This window comes from Eptatretus burgeri, chromosome 7 (assembly GCF_056783735.1).
Source record: "Eptatretus burgeri isolate ZD-2024b chromosome 7, Ebu_testis_v1, whole genome shotgun sequence".
NCBI lineage: Eukaryota > Metazoa > Chordata > Myxini > Myxiniformes > Myxinidae > Eptatretus > Eptatretus burgeri.
This window is the reverse complement of record NC_140967.1, coordinates 64,807,509-64,826,665: the sequence shown is the minus strand read 5'-3', so window position 1 is coordinate 64,826,665 and position 19,157 is coordinate 64,807,509. Positions and strand designations below refer to the sequence as shown.

Below are 19,157 nucleotides of genomic sequence, written 5' to 3'. Positions count from 1 at the left end.
GTGTGTGTGTGTGTGTGTGTGTGTGTGTGTGTGTGTGTGTGTGTGTGTGTGTGTGTGTGTGTGTGTGTGTGTGTGTGTGTGTGTGTGTGCAGTGAGCGGCGTTTCAGTACACAGTAGAGAGTAGAGACTGTACAATCTGCTAAACATGAAATACGATTCCGTCGTATTAATTTTAAAACACATTTTATGGAAGCCTTTAGTTCATTTTCTCTTGTAAAACAGAAGCGTGAAATAAAATTACATCTTGAATAATAAATGCGTGAAAACAAAAACTTTTTGCGCATTTTGCATGCACACAGCAAAGTCGAATGCTGAACACGTATGCGATCGGAATCAGGAGTAAAAGTTACACGAATATTGTTTTTCATTCGTAATTCCCGAAAAGGAGTAAAACAGGGTCGTACAATCTGTTGTACGACGGTATTAATTCGTGCAATGATACGTTCCATTCGCTTGTGAATGCGTCATCTTGCGGTTGTAATGCAGAGCGTGGTTCTCGGAAGATTCAAACTTTGTTCACTCTTCTTGGTTTAGAAAACCTGGCAGCAGTATGTTTGCATATCCAAACTATGACCCCAAAAAATAAAATATAAAAATCACGAATAGCTGTCATTTCACGATGTCCAGCCAAATTGACACTGATCGCAGAACGAGTGCTTGGCAGGGTGGCGACGTGCGCGCATCCTCTGTAAATGAGCATATAAAGCACGTTCGTTACGTCAAAGCACCGAACATTTGCGAACACATTTCAATATGCATGGGGGATGGGTGAGCGGCCAGTGCGGAGGGCCAGGCACGCAGCGTACACGGTACACCCCGCTCGGCTAGCTGCGACGGGAGGGCGGGTACACGGAGCGCGCGACGCTCGAGGAGCGAGAAGAGGCACGGTGTGTGCGGGCATGGGTACAGGCACGCTCCTCCGCTCCGTTCGTCGTGCGCGGGATGGGCTGCGCACCCGGAGGGGGGTGGGGGGCGGATACAAGGCGAGAGGCCGGCGAAGCGCGAACGTGTGCTGCTTTCCCCCACGGCTCGGATCGAGATTCGCTTGGCTGCGTTAAACGGAGCACCGAGGAGAGAGCACCGAGGAGAGAGCACCGAGGAGCGAGCACCGAGGAGCGAGCACCGAGGAGCGAGCACCGCCCGCCCGCTGCGCGTCCTGCACGCCGCCCGGTGCGTGGCTTTGCACATCGCACCCTCTGGTCGAACGGAGTCCGATTTTGGGTCGCGCCGCAAACATCAATCGACTGCAACCCCCTTTTCGAGCGCACACAAGGTAAGGAACCCGCTGTGCGTTCTCACACTAAGCACGACTACTTAACAAGTGCTCCGATCATCGTGTAGCATGTGAGCCCTATTTGCGTTTTGTACCGCATCGCGGGTGAACTTGATGCAGCGATAAATACTCTCTCTCTCTCTCTCTCTCTCTCTCTCTCTCTCTCTCTCTCTCTCTCTCTCTCTCTCTCTCTCTCTCTCTCTCTCTCTCTCTCTCTCTCTCTCTCTCTCTCTCTCTCTCTCTCTCTCTCTCTCTCTCTCTCTCTCTCTCTCTCTCTCTCTCTCTCTCTCTCTCTCTCTCTCTCTCTCTCTCTCTCTCTCTCTCTCTCTCTCTCTCTCTCTCTCTCTCTCTCTCTCTTTCTCTCTCTCTCTCTCTCTCTCTCTCTCTCTGTCTGTGTCTGTGTCTGTGTCTGTGTCTGTGTCTGTGTCTGTGTCTGTGTCTGTGTCTGTGTCTGTGTCTGTGTCTGTGTCTGTGTCTGTGTCTGTGTCTGTGTCTGTGTCTGTGTCTGTGTCTGTGTCTGTGTCTGTGTCTGTGTCTGTGTCTGTGTCTGTGTCTGTGTCTGTGTCTGTGTCTGTGTCTGTGTCTGTGTCTGTGTCTGTGTCTGTGTCTCTCTCTCTCTCTCCAAAAGGTTCCATTCCGTGCACTTGGCCTCCATGTATCCGTCAGGATTAATTCCCTCTGGGAACATCGAATTCCCATTTTTCACCCTTACTATGAGTTAATGAGTTAAACACATATTCCTGTGAATTATATATATATATATATATATATATATATATATATATATATATATATATATATATATATATATATATATATATATATATATATATATATATATGTCCATGTGAAACCGGTGTCACAAAATCATTTGAGCCGATGTACAAGCTCTTTCTGTCGTCGAGCCATTCATTCATTTTGATGAGATTGTCCGCAGCTGGGATCCAGAGGAAATGGGATTGCACTGGTTAATTGAAACATCCCCAGAGGCGCCGGTTCCTCTGCAGCGCCGCCCGGCGCCTCATACCCTGTGCGTCGTCATCGCACTATCGGCGTGTAGTGTTGGGTATTCAGTGTAACCGCCACTTTTACAGGTGACCCGTTTGTGACCTTCGAGGCAATTGTCATCGCGTGCTGCTTGTGTTTGCCCGTGCTTATACAGTGGTCCGATAGTTTGCCAACATGGGGGAATGGTCCATTCTGGAGAGGCTGCTGGAAGCTGCTGTCCAGCAGCATTCCACGATGATAGGAAGGTGAGGGCGATAAGGATGACCGTATTATGGTTTATGCCTTGAACATAACGCTCGTTTGTCTAATGTGCTTGTTCATCTTAGAATGGAGTTGCTGACACCCAGCCAAAGAAGACTCATTAAAAACGCATACTACAAACTATTGATGTCATACAACAATATATTTTTCATTGGATGCACGGTCATTCCTTTGATGTGCCACTGAAGTTTCCCTAAACCTCTTGCTTTTCGCCCTCTAGGATCCTTCTTACAGTTGTGGTCATCTTCAGAATCCTCATAGTGGCGATCGTTGGAGAGACCGTTTATGAAGACGAACAGACTATGTTTGTGTGTAACACGTTACAGCCTGGCTGTAACCAAGCTTGCTACGACAGTGCTTTCCCGATCTCCCACATACGATTCTGGGTCTTTCAGATCATCATGATCTGCACGCCCAGCCTGTGCTTCATCACGTACACTGTACACCAGGCGACAAAGCAGCGGGACAAGGAGAAACGTAATTCCATCTTGCAAACCCTGGTGCCTGATCTCAAGGATGAACTGGTATCTCCGGACGTAAACGAATCGAAGAAGCAGAATGCCTTGGTGAATGGAATACTGCTGCAAAACACGGAAAACACCTCCAAGGAACCGGACGATTCGGAGACCAAGGACGCACCTGCACCTCTTAAGGAAGGGAAGAGCAAAGCGAAACGGCAGGAAGGGATTTCTCGCTTCTACACCATTCAAGTTGTCTTCAGAAATGTGTTTGAAATAAGCTTCCTGGTCGGTCAGTATTTTTTGTATGGCTTCCACGTGCAGCAGACTTACCAATGTGATAGATACCCATGTGTCAAGGAAGTCGAATGCTATGTGTCGAGACCCACGGAAAAGACCGTCTTCCTTGTGTTCATGTTCGCAGTCAGTGGTTTGTGCGTCATCTTGAATCTAGCCGAACTGAACCACTTGGGCTGGAGTAAAATTGAGTATGCAATGCGGGGCACAGAGGCACAGAAGAAGTCCACGGTCGAAATTCGCTCGCACAACAGCTCGGTGCCGAACTTTGGACGCACTCACTCCAGCGAGTCCGCATATGTCTGAGTAAGAGTTTTAAACCAAGTTTATCCGGCGAATGTTTTCTTTTTGTCTGCCGTATAAATAAATAGAACTTAATACGACTGTTCACCTGTTTGTACATAGGAAAACTTTTGATTCATAAGGAAAGCTAAAAAGACCCCTGTTATGATCTTTTACGATTGCAATTACTTTCCACTTCAAACTGATCATTCTGCCCGAGATGTGCGTTTTCCAAACACGCAGCACAGTTCTATATCATTGTGAATGGTTATACTGTAGATTAGACCCAAAATCATGGAATGTTTGAACATGCTTGCTTGCATCCCTTCCTTCCCAAAGTGCTGGGCCACCCGGAGAGCTTTAAGGGCTGTGGGGTAAAATGTTCTCCAGTATTACCGCGGCGGGCAGCCAATTGGCGTGCGCGAGAAATGCCGCATTGGAGGCTATGGCGCGCGTTTAAGGGGCTCCCTATGGCATCGGAACCACCACCACTATCCCATATCCACCTCCCCCACAACCCCATCTACAAGCCTCTGATCTCATGACGGCAGCGTATTCGCAACAAGAGTCATGGCAATGATGTGAGACATCGACGAAGATTTATAACATCACAGCACTGATTCTACTTGATGACATTACATCTGATCCATCCTCTAATGACTGAGGCACTGTTCTGCATTTGCATATGAAATCGATTGAAATGCATCAAGATTTTTATTTAAAAATTCTACAAAACGTGTAAAAAAAAAAAAAAAAAAAAATTGCATTCGGTTACCACTTTTATAATGGGTAATAAAACACTTGAGCAAAAAAAAATATATATTATTTTGTTTTATTTTCTTTTGCTGTTGTAATCACTACATTATTTACTGTGCCACGAAACGACCTGCTTTTCCGATTGCCTTTACTTAATCACTGGATAATGGCTCTTTTGACAGTCATCGCTACACTACCAATGTGACCCTCTCCAATTCCGTCATCACATGCTGACCACAGTTAAAGTCATGAACTTCATGCGTTTTTCAGTGCGTGCTGAGGTCAGATACAATGCGCATCGCTTATTGTAGCCACAACATCCCGGTCCATTTGTCGAAATAGCACCTGCATGATAAATATTATTGATTAGTATATCATGATGTGCAATGTAAGCTTTGCTTTTGTCGATAGCCCAGCTCCATAATCAATAGTCTGAATGAGCTTTCACAACTGTGAAATTATATAAAATGAGCGTCCGGGCATCGATGGTGCTATATGTACGTACAGGGATCTCATGGGACCTCAATGGAGCATCGATCCATGAGTGCTTGAAAGCGATAAGAGATAAGAAATGTTTGCAATACAACGTACGTTGTTCTTCGTTCATATTTAGCAATTAATAATCAAAATTCAACTTCACTTGGGTCATATGTGTTGCCTATATCGACTCAGAAACGACATCACTAGGTACCTGCACTGATGTCAGCATTTAAACAGGTGCCAAACTCACACAATAGCATAGACTTGCTGGTGTCAAACGGAATAACTTTTGTAGTGTCCTTTGTTTAATTATTTAATGCAATGATAACTTTGCAAATATGACCCAAAGTGTATGGGTGAATCAGACTTGGTAGCTTAATAGTCAGTTCTGCTCCAAGTCAATAAGGCCCAATTTTTTTTGCTATTTGCTTTTTGCTTATTTGTTCTTTATTGGGAGATGAGCAGAGTAGATCTTGTTTCGTTTTTTTTGGTTGGATGTGCTTTTTTTCTTCAAAAAGAAATATCGTTTTGAAAGAGCTTCTGAAGTTGATAAATCGGCTGTCTGCAAATACAATGCCGATCATGGAAGCTATGGCCAGCCAGTTGCAGTGCAAGCACCAGCCACAAGTAAAGCCAATCAAGTTGCTGATCCGATTCATACTGATGCCTTAATTAGTCGAATAGATAACATTGCATTGTCTACTTGTGATTTACGTGACATGACATCAATACGCAAAAAATCATCTCTTTGTACTGTTACTATTTCATGGTGTCTAAGCATTTTTACCCTGCGTGTACGAAGCGAAAAGTGGGATGAAGCAAGTGATTCAATTTGTCTGTCTGTCTGTCTACAGATGTCAGTCGATGATCGAAGAACTACTTAAAATCAATTGAATGTTATATTTTGAACACTGTAGAACACGAATGGGAACATGAATCTCTACATAAACTGGTAGTTTAACAGTACGTTGGCTCTGAATTTGGCAAATTGTACGGAATCTTGTCCTGAGCATGCAGGGTCAGAGAGGAGTAAGGTAATTTTTTTAGTCTACCTGTCTGGCAGTCAAACAATATTGAAAATTATTCCAAAATGGAAACTTATTGTTTTATGGCCATCATAAAGGATATAAACAACAGGCACAAATAACTATTTTAACGTGTTAAATAATATGGTGTGAAAGACGGTGGTAAATTTCCAAAAAAAAAATTGTTTTGTTTTGTTATCTACAGCCTTTAAAACCTTTATTTCAATTGAATTACATACTTGAACACTGTGAATCGCCTTCTTGCCACTTCCAAAAACATTCAGTTTAGCAGTACTTGGACAAAATATTACACCATTTTACGCCATCTCAACCAATAACATGTGCTACTCGCACTCTCAGTGTTGGGGAAATATCGGGATTTAGACAAAATGGGACTCGTAGGAAATATATATTGTGCTCACAAATGCAAAGTGAACGTTGAAAAGACCCTTCACGTGTCCTTTTTCTCAAGACTGTGTTGGGTAAGGTGTTACGTGAATTTTCTGGTGTTCCATTAATTCTCTGGTTTACACCGAGTTATCATGTCTTGCAACTTGTTCCAGCTGCTGCCATGCTGTTCATGCTATTTCAGTTACTTGAAGCACTCGCTCCCTGTAGGAGCAGCCTGGGGGATGGGGGTGTGTGGGGGGGGTAGGAGGGTGGGAAAGTATTGGGGCAGGTGGGGAAAATATAATTTGTGCCATGGTTAGTCTCCAGTAGGGGTCAGTAAATCACTTGCACGAAGCCACATATGGAGGTGAAAATTGTAAGTCGTCTCCCCCCCCCCCCATCGTTGGGGGTTGGAGGGATGTTATTTGTGCCCATGACCTGATCTTGAGTACCCCAAGCACTTATGCAAAATTTGGTGTAGATTGCCCCAGCCATGTTATTTTCTATGGTTTTCAGATGTACACACACACATGCAAACACATGTGTACACACAGAGAAATGCCTTACTTTTATTTAGTGGTCCCCATAAATATTATCTTTCAACTCATACAACCATGTTTCTGTGATAGTTGCATTATTTAATTAGTTTCAAATTAAATTATTTTGTGTACACATATATCTTTGTAATTGAAGTTTAGCTTATGTTTCCCCCAAAAAGTCATACTAATTTTGATTTCTGAAAAATGCAATCCCTGTAGTTTCGGCTACATACATACGTACACAAATCCACCTTAGTTCCATTATAATATGATATGATGATATGGCGAGAAGGAAAACATTCGCCACATGACAATGACATCAATAAGCACCACGATGACAACAACGAGCTGATACTCTAGGTCCCCCACCTTTTGGGTGATATGAGGAATATATCTGTGTAATATGAAAACGAAATCATGAATGATTTTTTTTGAAATATTGAATACACAAGCCAAGTTACTGAGATGGTTTTCATGGCAAAATAATTCAGCCAACCACGGCCATGATCTAATCAGGTTGAGGTAATATCTTGAAGAATCGATATCAACAGTATGAAAGCTAAATGTTCAATGTGTTTTGAAATATTACGTACATAAGCCGAGTTACCAAGATGTTTGCCATGGCAACATAATTCAGCCAATCACCGCAGTTATCTAATAAAGTTGAGATAATATCATGAGGAATAGATAGATATCTGCAATATGCGAGCGAAATGTTGAATGGTTTTTGAAATATTGCATACACAAAAGTACGTGGACAGATGATCGGTGAGTCGGACAGAGCTCATTTTAATGTCTTCCACCTCCAAACTTGTCGGAGGGCCAGGGGACATCAACCAATGTCAGTGCCTATGGGAAGGTCAGGATAGGCAAAGGGAACCAGGGGCAGATCCAGAACGTCTTCCACCATCTTCCGGAAGACAGTCACATTTCCCAGTGCAAAATCTTACAACATGATTTTAATTTATTACTGTAAATGGTAAAATTTCTGAGCAATTATTGACTGAAACTGTGTTATAAAATAGTACCTAAAAAAATGACAATGCCTGAGAGAGCACCTAAAACCCTCGGTCTTTTAGAGCCATTAGGCAAGAGCTGAACCCCAACCGTTATGGCCCAGCCCATGATAAACCTTACCCCAGCCACAGCTCAGAAGTTGGACAGTCTGCATTTACAAGTAGCACATGCATGCGAACCCCAACACTAAACGCCCCCAGTGCTGTATATAGAGTCTGACCAACTTGCTAGCAGGTGCCATCTTGTCTACCCCCAAGCGAGCACGAGCAGTGAGCGTGCACAAGTAGTGTGAGGAAGGCAATGATCAACACAGGCATGCTAAATAGCTCATTGTTCAAAAATTATGCCATCTACAACCTTGTAATTGACTGAGATCATAAATGGAGACATTCCTTAGATTAACCTGAAGGTGACAATATCGGATCTTTTGGCTGTTCATACAATTTAAACATGGTTGGATTACAAATTTTTGCAATGCCTAGTGGTAGCACGAACCACGATTGTTCCTTAATTCCTTAAACCACGAGGAACAAATCTGTCTTAGAAGAGGTAATGCACAGTCTCTGTAATCAGATCATGGACCGATTGAGAGATTCGCACAGTGATATAACTAAAATCAGTAATCTGCAGTGGTTCTCCGTGGAGTTTGGTGTTCCAAACGGATCAACTGACGACGATGTACGCCACTATAAGGAATATTATATTCAACGAGACGGGATGTAGTTCAAGCAGGAAATTTCAAGTGCAATGCAAGAATGAAAGAAAGTCAATGAATGATCAGAACATTGAGCCAAAGACATTGCATTAATCTCGCATAAGTCAGAGCTGTGTGGGCATCCAGCGAGTTTCACTGTACAGGTCGGGCGACTCCTCTTCTGGCGACCCAAAAACTGGCAGAATTTTGAAATATTACTTTCCTACAATTTTTCACCCTTTCATTCTGAAAAGTAAATTATTCACAAGCCTTCTGAAAAGTCAATCGACCCATTGAAAAGTTAATCCGAGGGAATAACTCATCATCACGGAAGTCACGTTGCGCAATCATCAGCGAGACAAACAAATAAAGTCACGCATACATCCGATTCGGCATCCCCACGTTGTGTTCGCCAAACTTTCCCTCATCTGATTTACAGTTTTGTGCACATAATTGTGTTTGTGCAAGACCATCTGTATTGCAATCGTGACTAAAAGGCCCTAACAGCTCTGGACAATCTAGTGGCGCATTCAAAAAGGAAGCATTTATCACTATCAAGCAAAAAGTGGAGTTGTTGCGGAAGCATGATGTTGGTGTTTCGGTGAAACGCCTGAGTGAGGAGTATGGTGTTGGCAGTTGATACATCAATGGTCTATGATCTAAAGAATAAAAAAACAGATATTACAATTTTATGGTGAGAGGGATGTGCCCATGCTTATGGACAAAAAAAAAACGGTGCATCAGTCGAAGACCGCTGACGTCGATAGAGGGGTTTCAGAGCTATCTCATATAATGCCGTGTGTGCTGCCACAGTGATTGTATTCGCTTCCCTGGCAAAGATAGCATCAGCAGCTCCACAATCTATGACGTTTCTTGTTACTCTGACACTGCAATGGAAAGTTATGCTAATTATTTGGCCTTGTTGGGTCTTGTTTACCTTTTCTTGCTTGTTTTGCTTGGCAACCAATATGGCACCTGTGCACTTCATCATGGGTACTGAAACCCCTCCATAATGTCTTGATGGATTAGATCAGGCAGCATCGTTTGGAGAATTTTCTCTTGGATCGTGCAGTAATCATGACACAATCGAAAACTTTTCACGACAAATCAAGCCTAACGTCATCGTGTGAATATTTGTCTGGGTGGTTCAAAAAATTCCAGAAGAGGTATGGGCTACGTTTGCTTAAGGTCTGCAATGAAAAAGCCTCAGCCAACCAGGAAGCTGTGGAGGCTTACATCGAATAATATATAAGGTTAGTAGAGGAAGAATACTTATTGCCTGAACAAATCTGCAATGCCGATGAAACAGCCTCTTTCAGCTCAGCCTTCCACTTCTACAGGTCCCATGCAACATACGGGTACTTGTCATGACTTATCTTCAGATGAGCTGGAACTACTGTACAGAAATAAAGTATACCTTGCCAGACAAGCCAATGAAGGAGGAGCATTTTGTTAATGCATATTTTTAACTTATTTTAAAAAATATTGTACCAAATAGAGTATTTACATGATTGGTACAAGGGACCTGAAATCCAACCAATCCCAAAATTAGGCAAGCCTAATTCCCCATGTTTGTTGGATAAGGGGTCCCCTACCTGTATTTGGTTTATAACAATATCAAGTCACGACACATCATTTGAATTGATATTGAAACACAAAAGAACGGAGCAAGACTTTCTTTCAAAAATATATTTTTTAACATTGTTCAATTATTTCAATTTTGAGACAAGCAATCACATTGCCATAGTTTTGCTGTCGAGTTCTCCCTTCTTGCCATCTTGGTCACTCTTGCGATTGTGTTCCGGTCAGTGAAATTGTGAGCAAAAAGATAGTCAGACTGAAAAATTTTGTGAGCAGTTTATTTTTGACATTATGGCAAATGGGGATACTGATGTCCGAAACTAGATCGCTGACTTGTGTGACTCTCTTCACTAAGTTGGCATGAGTCAGACCTCCCCATGCTTTCCTGAATAAGTGTTCGGCACACAAAAATATCTCCATCCCTAATTCAGTACAATGAGTGAGAGCGCCTTCTCTAAATTCCTTGAGCTTGGTCAAAATCTGGATACTATTTTTCAGTCCCGCCTGACCTATCTTGACTGATCCCAAACACTTTGGGCACACTGATTTTTCCAACTTCACTATGCAGTAACCACCTTGGTGATGGAAACTGCACAGTTCGGCTTTACTGATGGAAACCTCAGATGACAAGTCAACATTGATCAGTTGAAGACAATCTTCATCGCTTGTGGTCACATGAGGTTGCTCCATAAAGTCACCATCTGTCATCATCCAGGTAACTTCCAGATGATGGGCACTTCAAAAACTGGGCGACTGTAATAATTTTCAATGCCTGCATGAACTCGACTGCATTTGGTGCAGGATTATTCATCCGGATGGATCCGAATAGATTTTCCACACAATCCTGAGTGAATCATGCCGTCAATTTGAAGGAATATCCTCTCTCGAGCAGCTTTTATGGAAGTCCAGTATGATCGTTGTTGAGAGAATGACACCATCTTGAAAATGTGTTCAAGACTTTCCAACGGACGTCTCTTAAACACATGGTGGGTCAACTGGAGGTGCTCCAATGCAACATCACATGCTTTCTGATTGAGCTTACTCAATTCCATGATGGGATGACAACTGGACATGAGTCCGAACAACCGGTTCATGACATGATTGAACCAAGCATTCATGAGCAATTATTGACTAAAGTGGGAGCCTGTGCCTATTCAGCCTTGCCCTGGTCTTGCAGAGCAGCCCCATACCTCAAAGCATACCACAATTCCACCAAAATCAAGAAAAATATTGTATAAGATGCCACTTCTGTCTGTAGGAATACAAACCCGGAAGTAACTTGCTTGGAGGCAAAATGGCTCTGGAGACCATGTGACGTGGATTGACCAATCACACAGCTAGATCGCTCTTTATGAGCAGAACAATAGATGGCCAGACTCTCTCTACATATGGCACTGCATGCCCTCGTCAGCCACTGAACTGGTTTCAACACCTATTGGCAAGTCATCAACGACAATGTGGACAGAAACGTGCACCACCAAGGCTGCCAAACATGTACCATGTACAATACTAATAGCAGTCAACATATAACTGTCTATCAAAAGCCCAATTACATCTCTCACCCACAATTGGAGAGAACAACCAATCAGCTCTCACCTCATCAATTATCCCCAGCTGTGGATAGGACATAGATTAATTATCCCTCTGGCCTTCTGGCCCAAGAAAGCTGCATAAAGCAATCACAAAAAGCTGCCCAAGGTAAGTCCATTATTGTTTCAAACCTTTCCCAGTTAGAACACAGCTGTAGACATTTACATGTAGCACATGCAGGGGAATCCCAATGTTACACAACCCCATCAGCCACCAGACCAGTTTCATCACTTAGTGGTGAGTCATCAATGACAGAGCAGATAGAAAACGCACCACTGAGGCTTGCAAACATGTACCATGTGCAATGACGATAGCAGTTGTCACATAAATATCAAGACCCAACCACATTTTTCACCTATAATTGGAGGAAACAGCCAATCAACTCTCATCTGATTAATTTGGAGGGGATAACCAATCAGCTCTCTCCGAAACCAATTTTTCTGTCTCTGCTGCCATAATGTCTATCCATCCAGATCTGCATTCTGACTCTCTCCTCCTCCCTGCCTCTCCACTCAACACCAATGTCAGACAATCTCACAAAAATGGCTGTCACACATGGCTTGGGGGGAGTGGTGGTGGGTAGGTAGGAAGGGGTTGGGTAGGTGGGTAGGAGGAGGGTGGATAGGAAAATGGGATGGGGAAGGGGAATGGGGGAGAGTGTGTCAAATTCAGCTTAGGGAGAACCAGCCGTGCCTACCTGTTGCCTCCCTGACAGGTGTAATCAAAAAACAGCATGCTGTACTTCACAAACATTTTGCATGTCTATCTGTATGTCTCAATGAGGATGTAAATTTTCGCGAAACATGAAAAAAAGGATCTTATATAACACAAAGTAGTTTTTGTTCTTGTTGCTACTGTTGTTGTGGCTGTTGAAAAGAGAAAAGAGAGAGTGAGGATGACAGAGAAATAGTAGGGGAGCCAGAGTGAGCTATCATGCAAAATAAGGGTTGGAGGTGGGGATGGATGCAATACTTTGTTGAATGTATTTTTTGGGAGATATATCCATTCTTCACAAATTCTAACTTGTGTGCTCAGCAAAAGCTCTTCCGAAATCAAATTATGGCTCAAACTTTGAACTTTTGCATGCATCAATTTTGGCCAAAACATTAGGGGTATAGTAGGGAAAATACATTTTTGATTTACATTGGATCACCTTTCAAGAAAACATACATGTTCTGCATTGTTAGAAAGGTCTTGGCCCAGGATACAATTTGGTATTGAAATTAGTTTGATTACCTTATTGATGACATCACAAGAGGTCAAAAGGTCACCAACTTTGAAGGGAAGTGAAAATCAATGTATCTTGTCAATAGATTGCCCCATTTCAGACATACCAAAAAAGTTAGAAAAAGAAAAATAAAATTTATATAAGAAGACATAGATCTATAATATTGTAAATATTGTTATAGTTTATAATATTGTTACGATTATGGGGGTAGATTAAATGATTTAAGAGTACGGATAGGATTGGATAGTGTGGCATGGTCAGTGGACGGGTAGAAGCACCTCGATGTATTTAAGTCAGGGAATCTGTCAGCTTAAGTGTTACGTGTCACCACACGAGGGGTCGTGCGGTGAAAATTAGCTTAGGCAGCAACAAGTTTGAATTGCGAACATACCCTGTAGGAGTTCATTTGTCCAACTCTCAGGTGAGCAATAGCATGGACGACAGATAGGTTTGAAATTTGGTAAGATTTTCATCGCATCAGGAAAAGAAACCAGAGCACCTCACAAGAGTGAGGCTAGTTTCATATCATCATTTGCGACTTACTTTTGCCCAGCGCATTTAAAAAAATTTTAAATAACAATTTTAAGAAAATGGGACGAAAGAGTTGTTTCTCTTCCCAAAGGGCCAGAATCGCACTTTGGGCTCAGTTCATGCCTGGAAATGGTCTCTAGAATATACCTGTCGAGTTTGGTTTGGTTCCGTCCACTAATAACCGAGAAATAACAATTTTAAGGAAATGGGCCAAAATGGGCCGTTCCTCAGCCCGAAGAGCTGCAATAGCACTTTGGGCTCAGTCAATGCCTGCGCATATGTGTCTCGTATATGCCTTTCAATTTTCATCAAATTCTGTTCACGAATAATGGAGAAATAGACGTTCAAATCTGTACACAACAAAAGAGAGAACACGAGCAACGCTTAGACCCCGTGGGGTGGAAGACCCCACGGGGTAAAAATAAGTTCCCCTATACGTGATTACCCTCAGTGATTTTCCCTATGTGTTTTATCTTCCAAGTATGGCCAGAAGCTCGGGACCGAGTCCCTGAAACAACAACAGGAGAAGCCCTGCCTTCGCGGGTTTGGAGGCGAGGAGGCCATGCCCTGAGGACAGGCACAGAGAGAGGATAAGAAAGGAGGATCAGGGAAGGCGCGGAGTGTGTACTTGGTGAGGGTGCACTCCTGGAGGAGATTGAGCAGATTGGTGCACGTCTTGAGCTGATCAAGGAGGTGCTGGCAGGATTTACGCATTTGAAGTTTGGAAGGCTGCAATAGGTGAGGCACGATCCTGCCTGCGCGTCCCGTTGGATGGTGGAGGTGCTTTCCTCCCGGTCTCGGTGGAAGATGGCGCCATTTTGTTTGGTGGGTGCACGCGCCAGACGAAGCTTCCCGGCGCCAAATCGACGAGGGCCAGGCTGAGTACCAGTGCTTTGGAAGGGAGGTTTTATTTTCGTTGTTACCCTTTGTCTGTGTTTGTGTCTGTGTGTGTGTGTGAGGCCTCGCTCGTCGGAGTAGTTATTGAATTTGTGCATTGTTGTCCTTGTAGGTATTTGTGTTTTATTAAAGGATCCATGTCAATGAGCCTGTCTACCTCCTAGAAATGAGGACCACTCGACCGTCCCTGGAGGTTGGTCGGTGTTAATCACTTGGCTACCACAAATTTAGGTAGTGGGATTCGAACCCCAGCACCCCTACGACAACCGCTGACAGGAGAGGGGTTCGAGCCCAGCCACCTCCACGACAATATCAAGAACATTTACAAAAGATATGTAGTTATTATAAAACCCCTTTCATCTGAAAGGGAAAATTTGGAAAGATTACCAAAATTGGGGAATTCCTCAAAACACAGATAGCCTTCACTTCTTCTCATTTTATGATGTTAACATCAGAGATTCTATCTTTATCCCGCTTCATAATGTATACTGAGCAGCAAAAGAAACGCAAGTTCCGAAAAAATACGAAATTTCAGAATAGTAACCAATTGCATGTTAGAGAAGATGATGGTAAAATTATGTGATGAGTCCAGGGGGTGTAATGTCATACAGTGAAGTTAAACAATGAATTGTGCACGTGCATTGACAGGTGTTGCTGGAACACGCACATTGCCACTCGAAGGCATCCTTTATAAAGGGCTGTGTCAGAAAAGCATTCATTGTTTGCTCTAGAAGGTGTACACTTGACGCAAACGATGCCAAGACTTTCGACTGTGCAAAGAGAAATGGCCTTTGGAATATTGCAAGGCGGTATGTCTGCAACCGATGTAGCCAGACAATTTGGATGTCATCTCACCACCATCACACGACTTGCCCAACATCACCGGCTGACAGGGGTCGTTGCTGATCGTCCACGTTCCGGTCGACCAAGAGTGACAACTCCTGCACAAGATCGGTTCATCTGGGTCACTCATCTAAGGAACCGTACTCAAGCAGCATCAAGAACAGCAGCCTTAGTTCAGGGACCAAGAGTGCCAGTATCCGCCGATACCATTATACGTCGACTACGGGATGGAGGACTCTACTGTCGATGTCCTCATGTTGTTCCAATGTTTGCTGCACATCCTCAACTGCAGTTCTTCCAACAGGACAATGCACATGCTCACACAGCAAGTGTGTCGATGGCATGTTTCACTCAGAACAACATCAACGTTCTTCCATGGCCGTCACTTTCCCCAGATATGGCTCCTATTGAACATGTTTGGGATGAAATTGGGCGTAGGATAGCTGCCGGGAAACATCCAACTACAGTTGCACAGTTGGAACAGAGATTGGTGTTTGAGTGGAACCACTTTCCTCAGGCATTCTTCCAGACTCTTGTGATCGCTATGAGGTGACGTTGCACCGCCTGTAGGCAAGCCCAAGGTGGACATACACGCTACTGAAAAGACTGACTTTTCACTGGGGTATCTCCTCTTGGCAGACTGTGGTAAATGTGAAAATCTTGCAATGCAATTTCAACATTCACTTTCAGCTCACAAATTGAAAGCATTTTTCATTAAATGAGTGATTAGAATCAAAATAGTTTGCCTTCTGTTTGAAAACTTGACAAGACCTCGGACTTGCGTTTCTTTTGCTACTCGCTTGCGTTTCTTTTGCTGTTCAGTATATTCAATGACAATTTTGAAATTGGAGAGTAACACTTTAAACTCTCATTTGGTCATAAAATTATTCTGATTATGTCATCGAAGATGTCATCAGAAAGGGCTAAAAAGGTCATCGATCTTAAAGGGAAGTGAATATCTAGGTACCACTTCAACAAAATAACTGAAGAATTACGAAATATATTAAACTCATGAATAAAGTTTTTGAGAGCAAGAAATAATATCGTCGTTACGTTAACCCCAAAGAGGCATTTTTACATGGTCTTCAGAAGGTGGCAATTCATGCATGTATGACCTGGATTGGTAATTCAAGGCACTGGACAGCAAAAGTCTAGACACTCTCACTTATCGATTTTAATCAAACCAAAAGCCATTTCTAGTTTCATGGAATTCAGTATTTGACATCTGATGATAGATCACACTTTTGTGGATTACCACAAAACAAGCAGGCAATGGTACATTTAACCATTGAACTCCACAAGGACAGCATCTTTTGCATCTGCCTTTTTGGCATTTGCAAGAAGTGTTGACTGATTTGGGTTTTGGGGGTCTCGTCATTCTGTTTCCAATTAGTTGGCCATTTTCTACTTTCCTTCCAAATTTGATTGGATCTGGTAGGGCTGGTTGAGACTGGGATGCTCATTTGCAAATGGCTAGCTGGTGTATGGATCTCAGTGGGTGAAGATGGAATGCATCCTCTGTTGCTGGCAGAGAACGAATATCCACTTTCCTCATCATGAAGAGGTCGCAACTTCTTGGCAAAGAGGTGGCAAAAGCCAAAAATAATTTATTGGCTGAAATGACATCTTCTGTAACATCAAAAGTTTCCCCAATGTTGGCATATTCTGCTTGGGTCCCAAGAACGGGCACACAGTCCAAAGTAATTTTGAATGTGTGTGCTTTTTTCTCATGAAATAAGGGTAGCTGACACATTCTATTATTGTGTATGCAGCCAAGAGTATTGCTGTTATGTCTACTGTTGGATAGACAGAGGAAAGATAATTGAGTATTCTGTGGCATGGCAGGAGTACTTTGGTTCTCTGGTTTTGACTGGAGTATGACAAAGTAGTTTTATATATCCTCAGCTCATTGTGGGATAAATGGTCGATGGTCATGATTACGATATCTGTATCATTGGCTGCAATGACCATTCTGTTGCATTTATCTTCTTGTATGCAGTTGGAAATATGGGCAAATATCCATGTGTCGGCCTCCTCATGGGGTTGACAATTAAAATCGGACAATTCAGAGGCTGTATTCATTGTTAACTTGATGGCTGGTCTGGGTGAAAATCCTCCAATGATGACTTGACACTGATCTGGGATATTTTGGGTGTCCTCTGACCAAGGCTCTTGAAGGAAGTTAAGTAGCCTCTCTTTGTTCTCCATTTTACAAATGAAGTTTTTCCACTGTGGCACAGAAAGAGCAGAGTGGGGACTATAGGTCTTGAGATTCTGGGTATCTTTTCATCTGCAGTATCTTTCCTCATATTTCAGGCCACTTGATGGATTGATATCATATTTGTCACTAATGATGTGAATTGCATCACAACCTGCTGGTTTCGTACTCAGAATCTTATGAAGGTACTTTTGCTTTTTTTGATCAAAATCAGTGCATCCCATACCTTGACAACATTGAATAAATGCCATCGTATAAACTGCCATGGCTGTCTTTTCATTAGAAGGAGAAAGTTGATCCAGCCCTTCCCAGTGAGAACCCATTGTACCATTTACACCCTCACCCCCTTTCCTCCGAGTCGTTTCGCTTTTGTGTAAAACATAGATTCCTTATCACGGCACTTTCTTGTATTTGTAGTTGTTTAGTCTTCTGTGCAGGTGTTTTTTTGTTTTGTTTCCTCCCCCCCCCTTTTTTCAATGTATGTTTTCAGGTGGAAATGTAAGTTCCACTTTTGTGGCTGTTTTCATCTTGTGTTATGGTAAGAGCTTTCAGTCCTCTCTTTTGATTCCACTAACTCGTTGGATGAAGCCAATTGGCCTGTTGAAATGTTTGCGAGGGTTTGATCATCTTCGCTGTGACTAGATGTTTCATTTTGGTTTCATTTCCTACTATGATCCATACATCAGCTAGCCATTTGCAAACGAGCTTCCCAGTCTCAACCAGCCCTACCAGATCCAATCAAATTTGGAAGGAAAGCAGAAAATGGCCAACTAATTGCAAACAGAATGCCAAAGCCCCCAAAACCCAAATTGGTCAACACTTCCTGCAAATGCCAAAAAGGTAGATGCAAAAGACATTGCCCTTGCAGAGTTCAATGGTTAAATGTACCATTGCCTGCTTGTGTTGTGGTGATCCACAAACGTTTGATCTATCATCAGATGTCGAATACTGAATTCCATGAAACTAGAAATGGCTTTTGGTTTGATTAAAAACAGATAAGTGAGATGGTCTAGACTTTCTTGCTATCCAGTGCCTTGAATTACAAATCCAAGTCATGCATGCGTGAATTTCCACTTTCCGAAGACCATGCAAAAATGCCTCTTTGGGGTTAACATTACGACGATAATACTTTTGATGAATATCTTGCTATCAAAAACGTTGGTCATGAGTTTACTTCCTTTAGTAATATTTCAGTCATCTTATGAAAGAGGTACCGAGATATTCACTTCCCTTAATAGTGCTGCAGAATGGTGGAAGTATTGTGCACTTTTGGTGAAAAGCATGAAACTTTGCACAGTTATAGTGTTTTACTGACTGAACAATATTAGATATGGGGCCAACAAATTTTTCCAAGATGGCGGTCATTTTCAAAATGGCCGCCGCCATGGGCGAAATTACCGATACAACCATATAAATGAATATATTGCTACGGATTTGGAAACCTTGTGCACATCAGAGTCCCCATAGTTCAGTTATTTCGATAAGTATGTGTTAATAGTTCGAATCCTTCCTTCTGTCTAATGGGAATTTCGTGTGTGCACTACGAGCTATTTTCCAGTTAGTTTTATTTTTACATCTTCAACAACTACATCTACAACAACTACATCCTCTACATCACCAACTACAACAACAATGCCATCGCCCACGTGCATCGTGTCACATACAGGGATGAGGTTCCCTCCGCCCACCGTGAGCTCGTCCAATCAACGGCGGCCACGAGTCGTCCGACAAACCCCTGGCCAATCAGGAGGCGAGTGGCGAGGAGAAGAGGCCCCTCCCACCGAAAGAG

At 42.8% G+C, this 19,157-nt stretch overlaps 1 protein-coding gene, 1 long non-coding RNA gene and 1 pseudogene across 2 annotated transcripts; 1 reads left to right on the top strand and 2 right to left on the bottom strand.

Moving 5' to 3' along the window:
- Positions 1–818: 818 nt before the first annotated feature.
- On the top strand, positions 819–4,381 carry LOC147023427 (gap junction delta-2 protein-like). Its single transcript, XM_085888820.1, has 3 exons — positions 819–1,273; positions 2,436–2,526; positions 2,763–4,381. The coding sequence occupies exons 2-3, from the start codon at positions 2,456–2,458 to the stop codon at positions 3,601–3,603; spliced, it is 912 nt and encodes a 303-aa protein (XP_085744946.1). The 5' UTR covers positions 819–1,273; positions 2,436–2,455; the 3' UTR covers positions 3,604–4,381.
- Positions 4,382–6,053: 1,672 nt separating this feature from the next.
- On the bottom strand, positions 6,054–13,404 carry LOC147023426 (uncharacterized). The gene is made up of 3 exons (XR_015060175.1): positions 13,271–13,404; positions 7,513–7,618; positions 6,054–6,465 (listed from the first exon to the last, which is right to left on the bottom strand). It is a non-coding gene; the product is annotated as an uncharacterized LOC147023426 (long non-coding RNA).
- A 2,957-nt stretch (positions 13,405–16,361) lies between these two features.
- On the bottom strand, positions 16,362–17,691 carry LOC147023425 (uncharacterized; annotated as a pseudogene).
- Positions 17,692–19,157: the final 1,466 nt, after the last annotated feature.

Excerpts from the sequence above, each read along its gene's own strand:
- LOC147023427 (XM_085888820.1), top strand. The coding sequence starts at position 2,456 with ATGGGGGAATGGTCCATTCTGGAGAGGCTGCTGGAAGCTGCTGTCCAG. Across the intron at positions 2,527-2,762 it reads CATTCCACGATGATAGGAAG|GATCCTTCTTACAGTTGTGG; the intron begins GTGAGGGCGATA and ends TTCGCCCTCTAG.